This window comes from Gnatocerus cornutus, chromosome 1, assembly GCF_029298725.1.
Source record: "Gnatocerus cornutus isolate USDA-ARS CGAHR chromosome 1, icGnaCorn1.1, whole genome shotgun sequence".
In the NCBI taxonomy this organism is placed as follows: domain Eukaryota; kingdom Metazoa; phylum Arthropoda; class Insecta; order Coleoptera; family Tenebrionidae; genus Gnatocerus; species Gnatocerus cornutus.
In genome coordinates this window covers 26,918,149-26,941,673 of record NC_142233.1, presented here as the reverse complement: position 1 = coordinate 26,941,673, position 23,525 = coordinate 26,918,149, and the positions used below count along the sequence as shown (strand labels likewise).

Genomic DNA, 23,525 nt, shown 5'->3' with positions numbered 1-23,525 from the left:
GGGCTATTTTTATCACAAGCAGTTTAAACGCGTTTCTACGATGTAAATGAAGAAGTGACGTCGCAGTAAATTGGTCTAATTATATCTCAAGTGGAAGTTTTCGTTATCAAATTAGAGAATTTACGCAAACAATTAGAAAACTTGCACGTTGTTCCTTTTGTCGTGTTAATTGTAATCTATTCAGAAATGAATTATTCATTGTGTAATTGAATGTTTCAGGAGCTTGAAAGGAAATTTTCGGCTGAAAAATCTGCACGTGAAGGCTTTTCACGGGTTACAGAGCCTGCGGGAAATGTGAGTAGAAAAATGCATTTTCGGCCGGCAAATTCACTTGTGTATCTGATTGTTTTTATTAGATACCACGTGATTAAATAAAACAGCGTCCAGGAGGCTTTCCAATTTAAAATGAATTAATGACGCTGTTGTTTATCTAATAAACTGTCAGAGACATTTTGACATAACAGACAGAGATAACACAAAGCCGCTTAGGCGCAGTATTTCCCAATTGGAACATTTTCAGTAAAAACATCTCTAATGACGCAAATATTACCTGTTAATTTTATTATCCCAATTTTGCTCGTTTGCCCCCAAGCACACGGCCGGAAATTACAGCAGAAATCATTTAATTTCAGCTTAGGACGTCACGCTCTAACTTTTTTTCGATTCCATTAGCTTCTGTCACGGCGATTTCAGGAAGACACTTCACCATTCATGTAATATTTCTTGCTAATTAGAGGTGTTTATCAAGCACCTTTTTGCGTACCTGAAATTTCAAACACCTACTAATTAGGACTCCAAAATCTAGCTTAGATAAGCAAGGTCCGACCCTAAAATCATTAGAGGAAATATCTTATTACGCACTTCGACTCCTCGAATGTAATGAATGGTAATGAGCGTTCGCTGGAACGAGATCATTAAACCTAAATACTCCTAAGAGGAATGCTTGGGATGTGGACATTTAAGGTAAAAACCCACAAATTTGCATGAAAAATAATTGAGGAAGTCGATGAAATTTACTACCATCATGATGAATGCCCCTTCACGCGTTTTAATTACACAAATGAACATATTATAACATTTTCATTTTAATTAATAAATTAATGAACGTTTTGTGTGTTTGCTACATTATAGAAATTACATGTTGGCAGCAAGACATCGAAATAAATTAATTATGATTTAATAACTTATTTTCCCATTGACCTAGTCTCCAACGACTGTAATCTTGTTACATCGTGGAGAGTTTCTCCTTCAAGTGTCCGTTTTATCTTCATAAAACGAACGGACCAGTTATAAATAAGTGTGTTAAATAAAAACCTTGAGGAATGAGCTTTTGCAACAGTGCTTACAACACTGCACATTCTGCTACACATTTTTTTCAGTCTAATCAGATAAGCTGCTCGAGAAGTAAACAAAAAACTAAATAAAAAGAACGGCCTGTAAGACCCCATATGAGCGAAAGTAAGAAAAGTGGTTTTTCTACTATACGTACAGGATGATTTATATTAATAAAACCTTTTTATTTTGTGGCAAACTATATTTTATTTAACTCAAAATTTGGTACTTCAAAGTGCACTTTATTGAATTCGCGAGACATGTGAGTTCGCTTTGCATGAATTCTTCTTATCTCTTCAGGTATGAATTAAAGACTGTGCGGCTGCCGCTATCATTTTAACAGTTGGTGCAAGAGACATTATTATCTATTTATACATATAATATTTCCTACTATATTCACATCAGGAATTTTATACACAGATGTCACTTCAATAACTTTTTCTCTGGAATTTCAAAGAAATTTGTTTGTATTTTAAAACCTTTTCCTACAAACCTGTAGGAAATACCAATTCCCTGGTCCTAAAGCCTGCATAATCAGATTTCAAAAATTTTCCACCTAAAGTAATTATCGTTAAAACTGCGCTGTAAAAGTCTTTGATCTGTGAAACAAGTTGGTTTATGTTGATTCCAATTTTCATGCTACGCCAATTACGCCATTACTAAGGTTACTAAAGTTACTATGGATGGGTACATTATTAACGAACAAAATGCCCTGCGTTGTTGTTAAGGTTATTTTGTGCATATCAGTGGCGCCGAGTAAGATCAGGATTTTGGAATTTTTACCTTTACCCAAAAATTAATAAATATTACCGAAAACGGCTTCTATGTATTTTCGTAAAACCGTGTTTTTTTTTGCTTTTATTTCAAAATCACCCTGAACATTAGCGGCAAAAAAAGTGCTTGATTTTACAATGAAATAAAATGCTTGTTTATCTCCGAAAATCACTATGGTCGGCGATAATAGTAGATTTTGTTATACGGCTGAAAAGTGGTACTTTTTGTCGAGCAATTAAATTAATTAATTTTAATTAAATTAAAATCCAAAATTGCGAGACAGCAAAGCCACTTTTCGGCCAAATAACAAATACTACTTTTTCTCCAAACGTCCGACAATGAGTGAACGCAAATTGAATTATAAACATGGATGGCTTATGCATGTAGTTGTCATTGATGACATTTACTGTGAAAAATATTGGTTTTAAAGAGTTTCAAAGTTAAGATCGTGCAAGTGCAAAATGTAAGTCTCAAATAGTACCCGTCACACAAAGTACTTTTTCTGCCTAGGCAGCAAAAGTGTTTCCTTGCAAAATTGCCTACTTTACTCTCTAAGAACGACTAAAAAATAGTAACTTTTTGTGACGTTTGGAGAAAAAATCTATTTATTATAGTCAGAATTTTATAACTTTGGTTTAACTCCGCCTACCTTTTGGGCCAATTGAATTTTAGCTGAAAGTCTGATTTACTCTGCAACATTTTGATAGTTCGTTGATATTGCGAGAAGCCGGAGTAGAAATATCCAAACATTAGAAGACGAAACACCATCAAAATCGACGAAGGTTTCACGATTAATTGAATTCCCGCAAAACTGCAAATCTTCTTGACACGTGTGACACTTTAGTTGTCAGATATTTTATTATTTTGGGTAAAGGAGGCTAGCCATTCCTTGATTCGACAAATTCAAATCGTCATTTGTTCATGTGGGCGGAGTTAAACCAAAGTTACCAAATTCCGACTATAGAAGAAAACTTTTATATCTGTGAAGAAGGAATTGACACAAAACTTATTAATGAAGTCGACTAGAGGACCTAAATAATGAAGGATAACATTAATAAAAAGTTCCAAATTTTGCAATTTCAGCCGCATCTCTACTTTGGCTAGTTTAATTGCAGACTACATTTTTTGCTGTGCCCGTAAGGAAAGTAATTGTATTCAAGCAATTTGTTTGAGAAAAGTTTCTTCATTAAACACTAATTAAGTATTGTTGAAAGTTTAGATCGTTTCTAAGAAATCCCGACTTTTAATTTGCCTTAATCTTCAATACACGGTTAAAACCTATCAATTTCATCAGTCATAAGTGTATCCATTAAGCTTACATTATCACGTCGTTAAATTTGAATGGCAGGAAATCAGTTTTATTTTTGTCTTCACAAACCTCAACTTGAACTGAATAATTATTGCGGTAAAATCTCTAAGCAAATGATATCCCTGTGAAAATCCAGAAAGCAATTCACGTGTGGAACATCTAAGACCACATTTAAACTTCGTGCTTCAAATTAACGTTGAGGTTCAGAAATTTCAAACAATTAATTAACGTAAGCAACGTCAAAACCGTAGCGGCAGAAAATTGTGAAAGCAAAATATTATTTTTGTCTTAAAAACTGGGCAGACAAACTTGTTTTTTGTTGTAGCAATCATGCGCTGTTAACTAGTGTACATTGGCTTGCAATTTTTAGTACAATTACCGCCAGAATAACTAATAATAATTTGGATGCACTGGTAGAATAAACGTAATAGTGAAAACATAAGCTAATTTTATTTTTACTATTAAATTTGTTGAAGTTGTAATTTTAAACAAAGCTTTGAACATTGTGATTGTAAATAAATAAACTGGTCGAAATTTTTTGAGAATTAATGTATTTAACTACTACTAACCCCGAGAGTAACCGCTATAATTGTCCCTTAGACGCCGACCTGAGAATTATGTTACTACAGATGCCTTAAAGCGACTGTTAAATCCATTGTCTAACATTTGAAAGCTATTAATGCAAATTTACCTTCCTAATAAATTACGTTATCCAACTTGGCAATGTGGGTCCTGTTACAAATTAAATACATATCTTTTAGATTTATATTTTAAAAAACATACTTTCAACTCAAATGTGCGGCAGCTTTGTCGTCAATAACCAAGTTCGCCAATTTTGATTTTAACACTACTATAACTTTATATTACCGTTTTAAACCAACTCAAAATTTACGCGAATCGCAGCACATTCACCGAGATTTGATTCTGCAAAATCCAGTTTTATGACAAAACCAAGAGAAAAATAAATTCGTTTTTTTCTCCAAATTATGACTGTAATCATTACAGGGACTTGTCGAACACAGCTATTATCTCCCTCCCTCTGGAAGGCCTCCGTGAAATCGAGATCCTCAAAGTCCAGGACACCGAATCTCTCAAAGTATTTCCATCAGTTTACAACTTCAAGGTACGTCACATTTTTTCATTAAAGTTTTAAAAATAAAGTTGCAATTAATTAATTTCGCCCCCAACTCATCAATCTTGTTCATTTTCCTGCAGTACATAAAAGAAGCGTATTTAACATACCCTTACCACTGTTGCGCCTTCAAGTTTCCACACACCCACAACCCCTGGGAATATAACCGGTTCGTCAAACAAATGAGGCAATCCTGTACCGCCAAGAACGGGACAACTGGTGGCGTCTTTAGCTCGGGGGAAGGAGAGACGGAAGAACAGTGGAATGGAGAGGAGGTGTTTCATAACAGGACCATGAATTTGAACGACAAGTCTCCGGTTACGACCGCCGTTTGCGGGGAAATATACAGGAATTATTACGAGGTATGTGAAGAAAAATAAATTTATAAACACTGAAATTTGTTTCCTCTAAGCAGACATTTGGTGTGCTAGCTGGAAACATAAACACGATAAATCTGATATTTCCTTCCTAATAAAATCACGAGAATTTTTATTGTTAAAAACAGCGCGCTTACAATTCGGCTTGGAAATAATCCAACCAGATTTTCTTTAAAGTGATAAACTGAATTGCTCAAATTATAATAAAGACCGAACAAACGTGGCTACAATAAAGTTAAGTGCCACCCACACTGTTATTTTAAACAACGAGACTCGTGTCTCAACATTCTCTTAAAATTGTGAAGACAGCGCATATAGATTCATGCAGGTCTCTAGAGAAAAGAAAAAAATCAAACATTAAAGATTTATTTGTAGCCTCACTGAATATTCAGTTGTATAGAAAAAAATTAAATTAAAGTATACTTTTTTTTAATTAAACCAGTTCTGAAGGATCTAAACAATTCATGTTTTGTAATAAACAGATTTATGAGCCTAAAAAAATCCAGACTAGACTATCAAATTGCCACTTGTTCTATGAGAAAAAATTCCCCTTCAAATTTCGCAAATATCTTTGTCGATATGAATAAAACTTCGCAAATATGTATGTCAATATGAATAAACCGGAGACGAGTAGTACGAAGTATTGCTATTAAACAATAATAAACGATGAAACAGCTTTTCAGTGTCGATGTAATTAACGAGCCACCGCCGTCACATTCTCATTCGAAAATAAAATCGATAACCTACTAATTTGATCCCTTTTCGTTTTGCAGGTCGAATGCCATCCGGAACCAGATGCTTTTAACCCTTGCGAAGACCTAATGGGAAATTGGGCTTTAAGGATTCCCGTATGGTTCATATCATTATCGGCAGTCATTGGAAATCTGTTTGTAGTAATAGTTATTTCCACATCTCACTTCCGTTTAACGGTATCCAAATTTCTCATGTGTAATTTAGCGGTGGCTGATTTATGCATTGGGATACATCTTCTACTCATCGCTGTTGTTGACGCCTGTTCCATTAGAGCCTATTTCAACTACGCCATCGATTGGCAAGAAGGTATGAAAAACAAAAAAAAAAATAAATTTTGTGCGACTAATAATGAAGGAGTTTCTTATTTTTTTCACTGCTTGGGCTTTAAAACATGTCATTGTCGTCCTGCTTCCGTCTCTCCTACAAATATATAGATAAAAAAAGTTTTTTAATTTCCTAGATTAAATTAAATATTAGTAGAGATGAATCTCGAGAAATAATAACACTTGGACCAAAAAAATCAAAAGGCAAAATACGTTTAAGTTACCAATAAAAACATCAATACGACAAAGAGAATTTAAGAATTTTCGGATTCATTTTCTTTTCCGATTCTTTTGATTTCAATTTTCCCATAACCTTTAATTTTAATAAATTTATTTTAGATGCTTTGATTTTACATAATCTTCAAATTTTACAAAATTCTTCCGACCTGACAATAATAAAATCTTTATAATTTTAAAAATAATTTTAATTTTTAACTGTTTATATTAAAATTCTTAGATTCATTTCGTTTTATTTGAAATCAATGAATTCGTTAGTTTGTTTTCTTTAGTGAATACTTTTTATTCTTGATTTCTTTAGATTCTCTAATAATAGGTAAGTTGTACTTTCGTATAGACTTGATGATTTCGTTGTTTTTGATTCCTTTTAGATCATTTTAATTAAGTAGAGTTCCAACGACTGAAATTTTAAATTTCATTTCATCTTGATAACCGTCTAGAACAGAAAATATTTATATTAGTAGTGTTATAATGCTAGCGCAAAATTTCATTCTTTCACAGATTCGTACAATCGCATTGTCTCCACTTTCTTCACAATTTTATCCAGCTCGTGCTCTTGTTTTTTATACAAAAATATTAAGTTCATCTTAGGCCCGAATTCATAGTCGTTGCTTAAGCAATTGCTTGATCAAGTCGATCTTATTTGCGTGCTTAAGATGACGTTATTGATTCATAATCGCCAAACAAGTAGTTCATATTTGAAAAAACTTAATGAAGTAAATCTTATTTGGAGAGAAACTTATTATGTTTCATAGTCCTGTCTTAAGTTAAATGAATAAGTTTCCAAGCACATACGGTTTCATAGTCACAACTTGAGCATTTGTTTTTAACTTATTTGATAAACAAGTCGAACTTGGCCAAGTCCACCCATAGGTGGACTTAAGAATTTCTTATTCTTTTTGTAAAAGAAGAATGTATCAAAAATGGCACATAAACAGTTTACCATCTGATCATGCAGGCAACTCTGAATACCAGAAAAATATTAAAAAAATTCTTTTCCTTTTAATTTTTGGTCTATTGTTCTTCGAAATCGATTAACTTAAAACTTTTCAGTCGATTGTATTTATAGTTTATTTCTAAATGCGGACCACAAATCTTGCATGCACTTACAATTTTGAAATTTTTTGTAAATTTACAACGGCAACATTAAAATACAAGTAATTCTTTCGGTTATAATGTCTTATAAAATTATGAAAATTAAAAACTTAAACATGTATCAGTCCTTAACATTTTAGATTTCGTATTCTAGAGCATTTTGATGCTATAGTACCATCCACTCTCGATAATTCGAATTGTCCGATTATTCGAAATAAACGCTTGGCCCTTTCTATAATTCAACCATACCATGTGAATTTATTACTCGATAAAACAATTTTTTTTGGAAACGAGAAGAATTGATTGATAATTCGAACAGATACTTTTACTTCTTTCTTTATAAATCGAATTTTTCCAAAAGGTTTAAAAAAGTTCTTGTTTTTTGTCATGATTATTCAGAAAAATTGTTTTATGTTTATATTTAAATTTTATTTTTCCGACCAAAATTTTGTAGAAAAATGATTTCAAAAGAAACAAAACTTGCTAAATCAAACTACTCAGTAATTTATCGACAGTCGACTGTAATTATTGCAGGCAAAAATGTATACCAAAGTAGTTAGAAGATTATATTGTATGTTATACATTGTATACATTATTATTTACCATTTTATTAGCGTTAGAGATCCCAAAAAACAGCGTTTTACAAAATGCAAAGTTTTTTGCAAATATCATAATGATTACATTTTCAAGTTCTCTGGTTCAGGGATAAGTTTATTAACTACTCCTAATATTTTGTAAAATGGCATTTCTTTTTTTGGGTAGAACTGAAGAAAATGACGAAAATTCCCTTCAGGAATCACTGCACAATTTTCCGGTAAAATTTTATAAACCAGTCTTTTTTATTTGACAAATTATTTTACGTCAATATACAAAACGTCTTCTTATTTCGCGACTTATTTAAGAAAAACTAATTTCAAACAAGAAATAAGAAACAAGCATTTCTTAATCAAGTCATACTTAGGCCCGAATTCATAGTCAGTTCTCAAGTCATTGCTTGAGTCAAACTTAATGAAGTCGAACTTATTGAATAAGTCTGTCTTATTCGGAGTACTGTTCCATAGTTGCAATATAAGTACGACTTGATTAAGAAATGCTTGTTTCTTATTTCTTGTTTAAAATAAGTTTTTCTTGAATAAATAGCAAAATAAGAAGACGTTTTGTATATCGACGTAAAATAATTTGTCAAATATAAACAGACTGGTCTATAAAATTTTACCGGAGAATTGTGCAGTGATTCCTGAAGGGAAATCGCTTTGTCATATTGAAATCGAAGCTTATTTGGTCTTATCCAATTCCATTAATATTCATTTTCTTTAGTACTACCCAAAAAAAGAAATGCCATTTTTCAAAATTTTAGATAATAGACTTATCCTTGACCCAGAGAACATGAAAATGTAATCATTATGATATTTGCGAAAAACGTAGGCATGCATTTTGTAAAATACTGTTTTTTGAGATTTCTGACTTTAATAAAATGATAAATGCTAATATATACAATGCATACTTAAATATAATCTTTTGACTACTTTAGTACACATTTTTGCCTGCAACAATTACAGTTGAATGTCGATAATTCTAATTATCACTGAGTACTTTAATTTAGCGAGTTTTCTTTCTTTTGAAATTAGTTTTATAAAAAAAATTGGATTAAGAAAAAATTTTTTTTAAATATAAACATAAAACAATAATTAAATGATTTGCCAAATAATCGTGGCAAAATACAACAAGAATTTTTTGTAACCATTTGGAAAAATTCGATTTACTTATAAAGATTTGTAAAGTAAAAGTCTCTGTTTGAATTATTATCAATCAATTCTTCTCATTTCCAAGAAAAAATTGTTTTAACGAGTAATAAATTCAGAGTTTGTTCGAATTATACAAGGGGTCAAGTATTTAGTTCGAATTATCGAGAGTTATTAAGAGATCTAAAAACTTAAGGATTGATGCATGTTATAAGACATTATAACTAAAAGAATAACTTGCATTTCTTAATGCAGCGGTTGTAAATTTACAGGAAATTTTAAAATCGTAAGTGCCTGTAAAATTTGTGATCCGCATTTAGAAATATAATACAACTTGCGATAATGTGGACGATTCATCACTACAAATGCAATCTACTGAAAAGTTTTAAGTTAATTTCGAAGAACAATAGATCAAAAAATAAAAGGGAAAGGAATTTTTAATTTTTTATCTGATATTCAGAATTGTCTGCATAATCAGGTCGTACACTGTTGATGCGCCATTTTTGATACATCCTGTTTAAGAAAAGAATAAGAAATTCTTAGTCTCATTCATGAAGCCAACTGACCCATAACTCTGATTTCATTAAGAAATTCAATTCCCAGTTTTCTAAGTAGAAACGACTGGAATCCTCTCATTTAATAATACTCCGACTTTAAATAAGTTTCGCGCGACTTTCATTCGCATTTCCAAAATCGTAAAGTTTCCTTTCATTTTTTAAGCCCTTCGTGCTTGAAATTTATTTGTCACCCCACGCTTTTTCATCGAGGAAAATGCAATTAATGTCAGTGTTATTGATTTAAGGAAATTTATTTTTTATCTTTTATTAAATTGCCTTATAATTCTGTTTAAACTCGTGTCACGAGTATTTAAATTTATTCGAAATATCAATATTTCCACTGGCTTTTCCTAATATTTGCTTGTTTGAGCGACCGTCGCCCACGTGCAGGGGTAAAATAATGTGTAATGTCCATACCTATAAATATTAACGGGCGGTAGCCTAAGGGTAGTCACAAGCGATGATGGAGACTATTGAATTTACGTCAAAGAGATAATGGATGAGACGTCTTTATGGGGAAAATACAATTATATACATTAAATTTCATTGAGGGTTGAAAAATTGACCAATTAGGATTACATACTCGGTCAAAGTGGCTTTACACTGCATCACTTATAAAATTAAGAGCAACGCAATGACGAATTATTCATACAATTCGTACTCGAAGCTTCTCATTGTCATTTTCTATTCAATTTAAGTTCGAATAAATCTAGGACACACCTACACAACTCCTGCCATTGTGGAAAATCTAGATAATGACTATTAGCGATTATCAATAACAAAAGAGGAGAGTTGATAAATGGGTTTACTTTTCTGTTTGTTAAATGCTATTCATTGTCTGCGAAAAGTGGAAAATCGAAACACAATTGCGTGTTGTGGTCTATGCAATATTATCACTGGCAGTTCGTCACAGCAAAATTACCTTAAAGCTTTTGCGGAGTTTATTGAGTAAAAGTTTTAAAGAAATTTACTTTGAAGAAGAGCAATTGTATATTAAAAGAACATAAAATACTAATTTAATTATGTGCCTGACCTCACTCTATTTATCATTTTAAAATGTAGATAACCTGAGATAATATATCCCGCCCACTCCATTAGGTAAAGCGGAAAACAATAACTTAGAACAATATGCCTTTAGAAAGCATGTCATGCATGAATAAGATTTGACGGCATATAAGCAAGTTGTGTTGGAGAGCATTTAAACTTTCAGTTAATTTCCATTGTTCTCAAATTTACGTGTACATACACAAAATAAAAAAACATGATGAAACTACTAATTATTATCTAAGTGCAACTTCTCAGGCTAACACGGATCTAGTTAAGTTAACAACTTCATCAGACTCGATATGGCGGACATGAACATTTTCATGAATATAGATGCAGAATTTATATTTGTAAACACGTAAAATTAATTAAACGAGCAACTCGTTTTGCTTCATAATCTGCTCGTTTAACATAAATTTGGGGAATTTAGAAGAGCGTGTTTTTAAAATCTTAGTAACGAACATTAAAAAGGGGGTTTATATTTTTTGGTGTCATTTTATTATTTTTTTAAATAATCTAAACATGTAGTAAAATAGAATATAAATTTTGTAATTAAACAGATTCAAAATTTCATGAAAAAAATTGTAGAATTTGGCAGAAATAATAAGCGTGTAAAATGTAGTAATTCCTCTACATTTCATTCATGTATTCCTAAAATTAGCGAACATACAAAATTTAATCTAAAATATTGGAAATTTTATTCCTAAGTAGAATAATATTTCTAATATTCCTCCTAAAATAAAACTTTCTAAAAAAAATTGTTTTTGACCCAATTTATGAGTTCATAAGCGTGACAAAAGTAGTCAAAGGTCCAAATTTCAATCTTATTTTAGAAAAATTAGCGAAAATACGAAATTTAATCTAGAATATTGTAAATTTTTGTTTTTCCTAAAATAAAAATTTTCTAAAAAAAAACTGATGTTCCAAAACCACGAAATTTGGTAGAATTAATAAGGGTGTTAAGAGTAGTAAAAAGTCCAAATTTCATACTTGTATTCCTGAAATTAGCGAAAATAGAAAATTTAATCCAGAATATTGCATTCAGTTATCAATTTCATACCATTCATTATATTTTAAATTAAAACAATTTTTCATTAATTAATATTTAAATAAACACGGTTTGAAATTTTATTTGGGATTTTAGCAAAAATATACCATTTTGGGGTAATGTATGCAGATATTTAGTTTAGATTTTTCGAGTCAAAATCGTATTTGTCCTATTATTTAATTTTTGTAAAGTTCTGAATTTTTGACATATTAAATAATATCACCGAGCAAATAAGCGAATTTAATAACCTTGTAGTAAAAACCACCTCTGAATTAGCTTTTTATCGGATTAAGAAGAAAAAAGCGTTGTGCAATTGGAAACCTGTGATTTGAATAAAATTTTCATCTAGAAACACCCAAAACTATCTACTAAATAACTATTAAGCCAAATTGAAATTACAAAATGAAAAATAGAGATATAGCCTACAATTTGTTGACCAGAGATATACATTGTATAGAAAAGCTAAACAAATATAATAACGATATTAATTTTAGAAGACGAAAGAGTTTATAAAAAGAAAACAAAAAATAAAACGTAGCTGATGTAACTCAATGTAATCCCAGAAAATACGAATTTGAATAATACCAAAAATTTAAGAACAAAGAAAATTGTTAGTTTACTCTTGCAATTTATTATTCTACACGACAAACAGTTTGCGAATTACAACGTAGCATGACTATCACAAATTGAGAGACTGTGTTTGATTTGCGATTTATCAGAATTATAAAATTACTGTTGTCCACGACAAATCAGTTTTTCGCTCAGTTGATGCGAAAGATAAAACATCCCCCAAACAACAACTGCAAATGAAGGAATGAAGGAAATCGATAGTCACTATCTGCAAAAAAATTATCAGAGCGTTCCAAACAATAAACTACACCGCAGTATACTAGAACTCAATTATTATTTACCAAGCACTTTTGGATAATGTAAGAACATGTCTGTCGCGTTTTAAATTCAACCTTTAATTAGTAAACGCATGTAAGATAATGATTTCATAATGTCACTGTCTCCCTACTCCCACGCTACCACGAATTCAACAGCCCTTGCTTGTACAAACTCTGGAAACTGTGATCGAAATTAAATCCATCATTAATTACAAAATTAAATAAACATTTTCTTGTTGACTCAAGTTGTAATCTGTCATTTTAGGGAATGGATGCCGCGTTGCTGGTACTCTCACCATTTTCGGCAATGTCCTTTCGGTGTATACTTTGGCCGTAATTACGACTGAGCGTTGGTATACTATTACCTGGGCCATCCACCTCAACAAGCGACTGAAATTACGGACGGCAGTGCGCGTCATGATCGCAGGTAAGTGTTAGTCATGTGTTATTTACAACAGGTCAATTACATGTTAATTTAAAGTGTCACAAGTGTAACCAACCCGGCGCATCTACCATTTTTTACAAACATGTTTTTGCATAGAACTCGGGTTATTCAGTCGAATAATAAATACTTTAATATGACTGTGAAGTTTATAGTTTTGGTACTAAAACTAGTCATCAAAATTATAGAATTCCTTGAAGCCTGAAATGTCTTAAGTCTTTTAAGTAAGTAATTAAAGAGAAGTTAGTGGTGGAAATTCAACTATCTGACCTATTATTCTCAAGGATTATTATTGGTTTATTATCATCAAGCCCTAAAGATAAACTGGATCGCTCAATCAGCGCCGTAAATTCTACGGCTATATGGCTTTGTTAGCGCTCCATACGTTGTTTATAATCAAATTACTTAACTTAAATGCATTTCGTAAATGAATAAATTCATATTTTATAAACAGTAAAATAAATACAACATTTTTAAGCGAATTCATACTTTTAAGCTCCATAAACTTTATTCAATTTATTTAAATTATCCTTGACTTCTTCACATTTTTAATTGAACCTTTTAGGATGGATTTGCGCCCTCTTCATGGCGTGCCTCCCCCTGTTGGGAATCAGCAGTTATTCCAAAACCAGCATCTGCCTCCCTCTTGAAAATAAGGGCAAAGCCGACACCATCTATCTCTCCACATTACTGGCTTTCAATGCTATCGCCTTTGCCCTAATCTGCGTTTGTTACGGAAGTATGTATAAAAGCATCAGAGAAGGAGGACATACGGGATCTACGACTTCCGTCCGGTCTGACCTTACAGTGGCCAAAAGGATGGCGCTTCTGGTCTTTACGGACTTCGCGTGTTGGGCTCCGATTGCGTTTTTCAGCACTACAGCTCTTCTAGGTACGTGCGTGAAAATGCGACCTTTTTCACGGTCCACGAAACATAGATTTCAATCAATTTATGCGACATAAAACTAACTTAAGGTTCAATTCTGTTTTTATAGTTTAACTTTTCTAGGTCATCCTCTCATCACAGTGACACAAACCAAAATTCTTCTCGTCTTCTTCTACCCACTGAACTCTTGCGCAAATCCTTGCTTGTACGCACTTCTCACTCAACAGTATCGCCGTGACTTTTTCATCCTAATGGGGCGTTATGGTTTGTGCAAAGACAGAGCTGAAAGACACAAAGGTGCAATCGGTGGTAAACCACTACCGTACGGTTCTGGACCTCAATATAAAAGGACAAGTGGGGAAGGAACTGTGAAAATTAACAGTGCGGGAGGAAATAATCATCGAGGGTCACTTCTTACGACTATCGTATCAGTGGAAGTGCCAATGGTGAGGACTAGCTCAAGAAATAGTGCGCGATCCCGTCCTGATTCACTGATGGCCGTACCTGAGTACTCGCTGCAGCAGATTAATATAGGAATGGTAGATGACTGTCGAAAACTCACTTCAACGGAGAATTTGTAAAGAGTGGACCCTTTGTTTTCTGAGAAAATGTGTAGTGCATGATTTTTGTGTGTTGAATTTTGTTGAATAAAATGTGCATTCCATCGTGTTAAATTATGTTAATAAATTGTCAAAAATAATTTTTTCTATTTACTGTGGCTTAACAAAGAAATAGTAAACTCCTGAAATCAAATTCAAATTTTCCCTCGCTTACTTCGTTTAACTCCGCTATACCAACCCTACCACACATAAATCCCCACTCCGAAACTAGGTCAGCAGCTGTCAAAATCAGCTGTTTTATTGTTTTCTCATAATAATAGTGACACAGTTCATAGTGTAGGTTCTGAAGCCCTCTAATGATCGCCATAGTGTAATTATTTTTGATTTTTCTTTTATTTCGTAAGTTTGTGCAACGTTAATTATGTTGAAAATCGCCTAAAGTAAGGTTAGGTCACTTATTTTTTTTTCTTTTTTTCTAGAAAAATAAACAATGGATCAATTAATATCAACTCTAGATAAGCTACTAAAATACAAAAGCGAGGATCCCTCGTGTTTTTATACATATTTAAGCAATTGTACGGTAAATGAACATGATGAACAGTATTTTATGGAAAAATTTATTCCTAAAGTTTATTATTTATACGATAAGAACATTTTAAGAAAAGACATTGTTTATCTATCGTTGTTAGCTAGTCAGAACCGTGATATTTTACAGAGATTCTTGGACTATGACAAATCTGTTTTCGCTCTAAATATTGAAGATCCGACCTCACTTTTTGATTACTATGTTTATGAGAAAAAGCACTGGATTTTTGAGATTGTTCTTAATCCCAGCGGACACGACAAACTTATTCCCTTGACGAATATTTTCAATAAATTGAATCTGATAAAGTATGTGATTCAGACAAATTCAAGTGATGTGGATATTAGTTACATACACTCCTTATCATCTCAGATAAACACGGAAATTTTGGATGACTTTTGGAAGTTCTACGTCGAAGAAATAAAAAAAATTATTGAAATCGCTCAGTTTTGTAAACCTTTGTTGAAGGAGCACGTTAACGATAACGAATTGTTTACTTTTGCCAGCACAAACACATTATTAGACACGTTATCAAATTATGTTGATTTGAATGACTCATCTTATTGGGAAAACATTCTGGAGAAACTAGCATCAACTTCGAGAGTAAACGAGTTGAACTTCTTCACTAGTTTCATTATTATTGCGAATTTGATAAAACTCGTTCTTTTTAACGACACTCAAACCGTAGAAAACCGTATGTTTGAAAAAATAAGAACTTGGTTACTAGAACTCGAAGACAAAACGCTCCAAGTAGAACTACTTGAGAACATCTTCTACTTGATGTTCAATAGAAATCAGAAGGTGTTTTCATGTAAAGAAAAAGAAGTCAGATTTATTTTATTTCTGCTGAAATCTGTTATTGACGACTTACAACTCAAGAAAATCCACGATAAAGAGACAAGCGAATTCAAAAAAATATCGGCTTTAAATAGTCACGTCACAGATTGCTTGTGGCGGTTAGACCTAATAATTTACACGAAAATGTCGTCAAAATCCGCAAACAATCTTCTGAACTATATGTTGGCACCACCGGAATCTCTCATCCATATTTGCTTAAAACGCCAGAATTTCGAACGAGCCCATCAAGTAATTCAGGTAAGTTCACAGATTAAATAACGCTTTTTCCAGTTTTTTTTGTGTGTGGATTTCGTATCTTGTTGGTGGAAACTCCACTTTATTGCCGTCTTTGTCAAGGAGCACTCCCACGGGGTTTTGTGTATAAAATCGTTTAGCTTCTTCGATCATTTCGATGGGTTTGCAGATTTTACAACAGCAGCAGCAACAGCACCATCCTAAAACAATTGTCTTGGCAAACGTTTAGGTGTTTTCGTAGTTTGTACCTTTTTCGCACCAACACGGTATTGCTATCAGGGCATAAATACAAAACCAAATAAGAGAGATCTTTAAGATTTTTTCGAGGAGATTCAAAAGGGAATTTTTACTTTTCGCGGTGTTTAAGTCGGTTACGATGCACTTTATGGCGCCGATGCCTGAAATAACAGCTAACTTTTAACAGGTCTATTCATATAAAACTTTACCAATCCCCTTTTTTTCCTCAGCAGTGCAGTTCTTGGGCTCCTTAAAGTTGACTACCGTGTCAAGAGCTTCTCTCACACTCTCGTCCTCTTTAACGTCCGTATAATTGAACGTATCTTTGGCAAGTTTTTCTTTCCGAACTTCAGCTTCATATTCGGCTTTAAAACCTCCGTAATCATAATGTTCCGTTTTCACCTCATCTTCATTTTCTTGTCTCTTGTGTTTAAGTTTACTGTCAATCAAACTTTTCGCCATCTCATTCAGGTAATACACGTTTTCGTTATCCTACGACACAACTAAAATTTTAACACAAAAAACAACCACCAATACCGGCTGAATGAAATTCCCATTTTTATCAACGAATCCTCCTTCCCACGGAATGGGGTCTTCCAAATCAAAATTCCGTTCTGCAATCTTTGTTACATTCCTCCAAGGTCTTTTTCTTAGCTCCAATTCCCTTTTATTATGTGCAAGAGCCATTTGGTGGATCTTAAAATATTTGTTTTGGTTGACTGATGGTTTCACTCGAATCATCTCATCGTCATCGCTTAACAAGTCATCATCATCCCACAACTCCGAAATGACAAAAGTTTCGCTGTCTTCTAAATTTATCTCATGGGGAGGCGGCCATATTGTTGAAACTTTTACAAACAGAAAAACGAAGAAAATACAGACCCGCCTAACTGTCATGGTTTTGTTTTCAGATTTTTGATTTAAGAACGAGCGATTTAGCACACAAAGTTAAATACGCCGAGGCCTTTCTTAAATTCAAAAAGTTTTTGCGAAAAAACGGGAAATTGAAAGAGACTGTTGAAAACTTCCTGACAAGTAATCCTCCAGGGACTGAAGATCTAGAAGAGTTGTCCAAAAAACATGAACTGGTTCATTTCAAAAACGAAACGTTTATGAATGTTTTTGATCTGGCTCTAACACAGCCGAACTCCTGGGAGGAAACGAAAATATTGCTTGAACTGGCTGAAGAAAAGTTTAACTTGGATGAGGAGATTAGCTCGGGCTATTTAACTTTTTACCGGAGAATCAAACGCGTTGCAGAGAACGTGGGTGAAAAAAACGATGTGGCTCTTCCGGAAATACTGGCTTCCCCAAATTACTGTCTTGAACTAAATAAACACAACAACAAAGAAGAGTTCTTCGCGACGATGGCGAAACTCTTCGACGAGTTTCAACAACACATTGAAATCACAGAGAGAGGCACTTTGAACAAGAATCACCCGAGCCACAAAACATTGCTCAAAATGAACGACATTTCTCTGAATTACATCCAAGAGACTGGAGAGAAAGAACCCATCCAATTCTTGCTCCGTATTTTCAATTATTTGAAAGCGTTTTCGAGAGTCTTCTTCATTGAAGAGAACACTTCCGGTATCATCACGAAAGGCCAACACACCTCATATTTTGAAATTCTTGATCATAACCGCTCCGAGCTCACTGGGAAGCTTCTTTTTGAGAAACAGTTGGACCCCACTGAATTTGAAAAGTACTTTTGCAAATTGAAACTCGATTTCTTATACCACGTGGTCGGCAACTGTTTCCCTACCATCAATCTTCATGTGCAAGAAAATGTTACCGTGGAGGAGTTGTACCACGACAATATGATGTACATTCCAAGCCCCAGTATTATAATCTACATCCAGAAATGCAACTGGTTGCTCGCGTTTATTTTAAGCGAGATGTATAAAGTTCAAGGAGTCAAGATTGATATTAGCGAGGTTCGTCTCCGGACCTTCTTCAACTATCTGAAAATGTCGAAAATCCAACACTTGAAAGAGCTGTTTGATAAGAACGACATTGTCGCCGCATTGCAAAACTGCATCAGCACGCAACATGTCAGACTGCATATGCGAGAGTATTTGGTCGAGCAGGATATCGTATCACTGCAATCACACGAAAGTAACAACTCTGATGGGTTGGAAACAGCCGAAGAAGTGTTCGAAGACTCTAAACACACGAACTGGAGGAATCTTCTTGATGTCATTGACAGTATTCCAGAGAGCCAGTTGAAGAAGAAGCCGGATTTGATCAATTTGAAGGATAATTTATTGGTTAACATAGTTCAAGAAGGAGCCGAATCGGAATTCTATCGATACGCGTTTTATATCTCTGATAGAGACGTGAGAATCAATACAATTCTTAATAATTTCAAGAGGTGGCCCGGCAAGTTTGTGGAGGATATTATCAGAGCCGAAGTCAGCAGATTCGACTGTCTGTTGGATTCAAAGTTGGAAGGGCTGCGCGAGTGGTTGCCACACGTCGAACTGAACGAAAAGGTACGTGTTAATCAAAAACAATTAAAAGAAATAATTTCCAACTTTACAGCTGAGGTATGTTTTTGAGCTAAAGTCCTGGTATAAAAGCTACAATTTCTGCAAGAACGAACTGGAAAACGCCCTGGATAAGATCCTGCTAACCGATAAAGTGTGTTCTGAGCAAGACTAACATGATTCTTAATAAATGTGTGTTTTTTACAGGTGGACTATCTGCAAAACTTCATCAAACTTTACACTCCGCGTGAAAACATTCTCACTAACGTGTCTACGAACTACCTCACAAGAATAATGGACCTGAATTTCCCTCTCCCTAAAATCAAAACTCTTCTTGATAGTCTCCCGTTCGAGCACACTCTTAACACTTGCTACAATCTTCTTACAATTCTTCGGAACCTTGAGCACCTCCAGTTCATCGCTGACTACCTCAACAACAACGTAACCAACGATGTGTCTCTCACAAATGTCCAAGTCAGCCTCAAAATGCTTACAGTGTTCGCAGCATCCGAACAAGATCAGCTCTTTTGTCTTATAAACGAACCTCTTAGTATCCTCGAAGTTCTTTTAATGAACACGAAGTTGGACAAAATTGGAGCAATCTTGGACACTCTTAGGACCCACAACCTCAACAACGACGAAGAAGTGATCACCGTGGAAAAAATCGATCAATTATTGCGCAAATACGCGGAGAAAAGCTTAGATTTCCGTGTCATCACGCATCCACAGCCTCAAGTTCTTCGAATACCGGAAGCCAAACTCTTGCAGTCGTTGGATTCTTTGAGTTTGGCGTCGGATAGGAAGCCGTTTGTGGTACCAGAAACCGTACCAACGAAAGAAGAATGGATACAAAACGACGAGGTGGTGGAGTGTATGTGTTGTCGACAGGTCACGTTTTCCATGTTCAATCGACGACATCATTGTCGGCGGTGTGGCCGAGTCGTTTGTTACGCGTGTTCGGTAAAGAGGATGTTAGTACCGACGTACGGAGATATTCTGGTGAGAGTTTGTTTGGACTGTTTTAACCAGACTATGCAGAAAAGTGAGAGCCATTCGTCCGACAAAGGTTGTACTCGTTCTTACATCGAAGAGTGGGTTCTGAACGATGATCCTGAGCACAACAAAATCGTGAGAGACGAGTTCTCGTATGAACACGCGCCGAGCACATCTCTGTGTTTTTCGATTTTAAGACACCATTCGAAGAGTGTGACGTATCCCAAGTATGTGAACTAAAAATCAAGTTTTAAAAATATTTAATTCCGTTTTCAGGTTTCTTTTAGAGCAGTGCGAGATTCTTTTAAGGCTGTTGAAACCCAATCAGGAGCCCACGCAAGAAATTGATTATCTCCTCGTGGTCAAAATGCTCAAGTAACTCCCATTTTTTCATGTCCAATTAATGCAAATATTCTTTTAGGTCGTTAGCAACAGCGGCGAAAATTGTATCAGCCGAAAGCATGTCAAGTGCGGGTGCTTCTATGGCTGATAAAATTCTCTCTCAAGCAGACCTGTTGGCTCTGTTAGCCGAAAGAGGTTGTTTGAATTTAATGCCCATGATCGGAGCCCAAAATCTTTATATCGACGCGACTGTCCTTCGCCGCCTCAGAGATAAATTGCTGCAGCGAGAGCAGTGGAATTTGGCGTTGGAAGTGTCAACCAAAGCTGGACTCGACAACTCAGGTATATAATAGTTCGAAACTCATTCGAATTAAATATTTTCTTAGGTGTCTTCGCTGCTTGGGGTAAGAGTTGTCTCAAAGCTGGCAGCCTCCTCGTCGCAAGAGACAAATTCCAAAAGTGCCTCGACAAGAACAAGTTCGAAACTTCTTCCACGCTCAGCAGATCCGATTTAAACCTGAGTGTGGACAGTTTGAGTTTTAGTCGATCCCGACTTTCCTCCAGGATTTCCACTAGCAGTACCCTTTCTGGCTCCGAATCTAAACCAGCCAAGGATCCTCCTTTACTTCATGAGATCATCCAAATATTAGAAACAAAAACGCGGACGATTCGACCGGAAGTAGTAGAAAAAGCGCAAGGTCTTAGCATCGGTGGGTCTATCGATGACCGCTTGAATTTATTAGCGCCGTTTACCGTCCACACAGACACTGCAATAAGTGTTGTAAATCGAATAAAAAATCTAAAAGAGATTGCCGGTGGGAATTTCTCTCTCGCTGAGGGAAAAAAAGTAAATATGTATACAACCAAACCGACGATCGATCCGATTTTCTACGACGAATGTGTGTTCTATTTGACCAAATATGGAACTTATTTGAGTTTGTTGGATTTTTACGTGCGTCATGGAGATATTCCAATCGCGCTTCTGTGTATTATTGAAAATAAGTTAAATCCGGAGCTCTTCGTGGAAGTCTACATGAAGTGTCTTAGAGACGGCGCCGTAAACGTCTTGCAGGAGCAGATGTCAAGAATTGACTCGTCTTTAAATGTTTGGAAAGATTATTTGAAACAACTATTTCGATATCTGGAAAAGCACCAGTTATTGAATTGTCTGTATCAGCTCCAATTGTACATAGGAGACTACGTGCGCGCTGCCATGACCTGTATACGATTCTATGAAGAAGGCGTTCAAAGCTTCACCGAGTTAGTAAACAATGTGAGGCATCTCTATAAAGGCGAGGAACATTTAAGGCAAATTTTAGAACAAGAGCAGTGGGTTGAAGTTGCATCAGGTGCTCATAGTTTACAAGCTAAATTAATGAAGTAACGCAAACTTTTCAGTTGATAATGCGAGCAACAATTCCAAAGATAGTTTCGAAGAGCGTATGCTGACAAACCCGGATCTAGTCATGAAAATTGATACCAAAGACGTAAACAAACACATCAACACTGTAAAAAGACAAGTTGAAGTTGTTAATTATCTGTCCCAATGGGAATCTTCGGGTGTCAACACCAGACAGTTTCTGCGTGATCTCAATTCCCTCAAAGGTATTAAAAAACCACAAATTACCAAATTTTCACGTTAATTTTCAGCGACTACAGTTATGGCCGACCAAATCATAAAATTTCCAACCCTTTTTGGCTCTGCGTCCGATAAGATAACCCTCGCCGTGATGGTCATTATCACCGGCGAAAATCTTGAAGAGGGTTTTGAGTTGGCATCAAAAATTATAAACGACTTTAAATTACGACCAATCAAAGTGTATTGCTTAGCTGGGAAACAACTGGCACAATCTGAGCGCTACAATGGAATTTCACAGCTTGTTAACTGTATTAAGTCTACAGGAGTTAACGATTCGGCTATTTCAGACATGTTGGATGAAATGCTGGTCCAAGCTGTGGCGACGCTGATTAAAGCAAACGTAAGCGGGACGAAGATAGAGGATTTAATCAAGTTAATACAGGATAAAGCAACAAAGGTAAGACTTAAGAGTCTGGACTTTTGTAGTTTGTTCAGTGCAATGGGTCAATCGTTAACTTGTTATTGTTTATAGACTCATTTCGTTAAACAATTGAATTTGATGACTTACCACTTCTTTTGTAGATTTCGGCATATATTGAAGCAAAACAATTGAAAACTGCATATTTCCTAGCCGTGAAGTATAAACGTACTGCTGATGTTCGAAGAATTCAAAGAGAGGCGGAATTATTAAACATGCCCACGATTAAAGCACTTTGTCAGAAAGTACTCCACAATTCCCCACAAACTTCTATGTCGCATTCCAAAGAATCGTAGTGCATTAACAAGTGCGTTACAGGCTGTGATGTATAAAACTATTTTTATTGTATTTTTCCTATTTAGAAAATATAGCTTTTACTATTTAATATCCGTGAGTTATTATTGCAAAACTAAGAACTTTCTAAATAACACAAAATAACATACGCAGGGCTTTTTTCCCACTTTACGTTGTGTAGTTTGATTAGTATTGTCCACACTCCCGAGAATATTTTCGGAGGTTCGGAACAAATTAATTTTGGTAGGAATGAAAGCCCTCTAAAAGTTAATGACAAAATGTAAGGCCCAATTTTGTTTTGTATCTCTACTTTTACTGCCATTAAAGAAATGCCATAAAAACGTTAGCAATGGATACAGACCTGTTTGGGAAATTTAAAACTTCGTCTTTCGAGACTTATCAAAACACAAATTTAATCAGTGAGTTCACTTTGGGAAATGAAAACCCACACGCCTTCCTTTGAACTTTATTCGTTGAATGTCTGCATCTAAATAACCCTTGAAATTACCGCAGATGGACGATAATAAAAAATCATTACATAAGATTAATTATTAAACAGTTGTCAATTTCCACTTTTTACATTGACGCTCCTACATAATCATTAATCTCTCGTTTCTTTTAGGATAAGTAAATCTAAAAACTGGATTTTCGACTTATTGTATGGAATTTTGTTTAAAAAAAAATCTCAATATAATAAAATCTTTATCTTCATCGGTGGAACAATATAATTTCAACTAAAATTTGAAATACACGAACTAGTTCAATAAATATCTTCAAACAAGGTCTCTTAGAAGTCTTATAACATACAGACGTCGACGCAGGGGATTCATAAAATCAAAGCACTAAATCGCCCCCTTGCTCATTCCTCACATTCCCGTGGTTTTGTGGAGCTGGTTAACTACAATAGTGTCTCGAATGTTTTTGAACTAATACTAGATCA

General features: G+C 34.5%; 3 protein-coding genes across 3 annotated transcripts in view; 2 read left to right on the top strand and 1 right to left on the bottom strand.

Annotated features, from left to right (window-relative positions):
- Positions 1-14,638, top strand: part of LOC148181141 (lutropin-choriogonadotropic hormone receptor-like) — a 40,175-nt gene extending 25,537 nt beyond the window's left edge. The window contains exons 9-15 of the mRNA XM_088036838.1: positions 220-294; positions 4,421-4,538; positions 4,631-4,909; positions 5,698-5,983; positions 12,876-13,037; positions 13,618-13,944; positions 14,062-14,638. Of these exons, the coding sequence (XP_087892964.1) occupies positions 220-294; positions 4,421-4,538; positions 4,631-4,909; positions 5,698-5,983; positions 12,876-13,037; positions 13,618-13,944; positions 14,062-14,519 (1,705 nt within the window). The 3' untranslated portion in view covers positions 14,520-14,638. The remainder of the gene's footprint in view (positions 1-219; positions 295-4,420; positions 4,539-4,630; positions 4,910-5,697; positions 5,984-12,875; positions 13,038-13,617; positions 13,945-14,061) is intronic.
- A 124-nt stretch (positions 14,639-14,762) lies between these two features.
- Positions 14,763-22,676, top strand: Sptz (zinc finger FYVE-type containing 26 spastizin). The gene is made up of 11 exons (XM_088037801.1): positions 14,763-14,868; positions 14,978-16,176; positions 17,322-18,905; positions 18,955-19,053; positions 19,107-20,119; positions 20,169-20,267; positions 20,314-20,576; positions 20,621-21,583; positions 21,633-21,839; positions 21,885-22,270; positions 22,396-22,676. Exons 2-11 carry the CDS (start codon positions 14,989-14,991, stop codon positions 22,585-22,587), a joined length of 5,994 nt encoding a protein of 1,997 aa, XP_087893927.1. The 5' UTR covers positions 14,763-14,868; positions 14,978-14,988; the 3' UTR covers positions 22,588-22,676.
- LOC148181140 (uncharacterized) lies at positions 16,183-17,312 on the bottom strand. The gene is made up of 4 exons (XM_088037814.1): positions 16,948-17,312; positions 16,620-16,902; positions 16,422-16,571; positions 16,183-16,373 (listed from the first exon to the last, which is right to left on the bottom strand). The coding sequence occupies exons 1-4, from the start codon at positions 17,305-17,307 to the stop codon at positions 16,183-16,185; spliced, it is 984 nt and encodes a 327-aa protein (XP_087893940.1). The 5' UTR covers positions 17,308-17,312.
- Positions 22,677-23,525: the final 849 nt, after the last annotated feature.

Coding starts and splice junctions, on each gene's coding strand:
- Sptz (XM_088037801.1), top strand. CDS start 14,989: ATGGATCAATTAATATCAACTCTAGATAAGCTACTAAAATACAAAAGC. Junction 18,906..18,954: donor ACGTCGAACTGAACGAAAAG/GTACGTGTTAAT, acceptor CCAACTTTACAG/CTGAGGTATGTTTTTGAGCT. Junction 20,577..20,620: donor AGCTGGACTCGACAACTCAG/GTATATAATAGT, acceptor ATATTTTCTTAG/GTGTCTTCGCTGCTTGGGGT.
- LOC148181140 (XM_088037814.1), bottom strand. CDS start 17,307: ATGACAGTTAGGCGGGTCTGTATTTTCTTCGTTTTTCTGTTTGTAAAA. Junction 16,572..16,619: donor TGAGGAAAAAAAGGGGATTG/GTAAAGTTTTAT, acceptor CTGTTATTTCAG/GCATCGGCGCCATAAAGTGC. Junction 16,374..16,421: donor ACCGTGTTGGTGCGAAAAAG/GTACAAACTACG, acceptor CAATTGTTTTAG/GATGGTGCTGTTGCTGCTGC.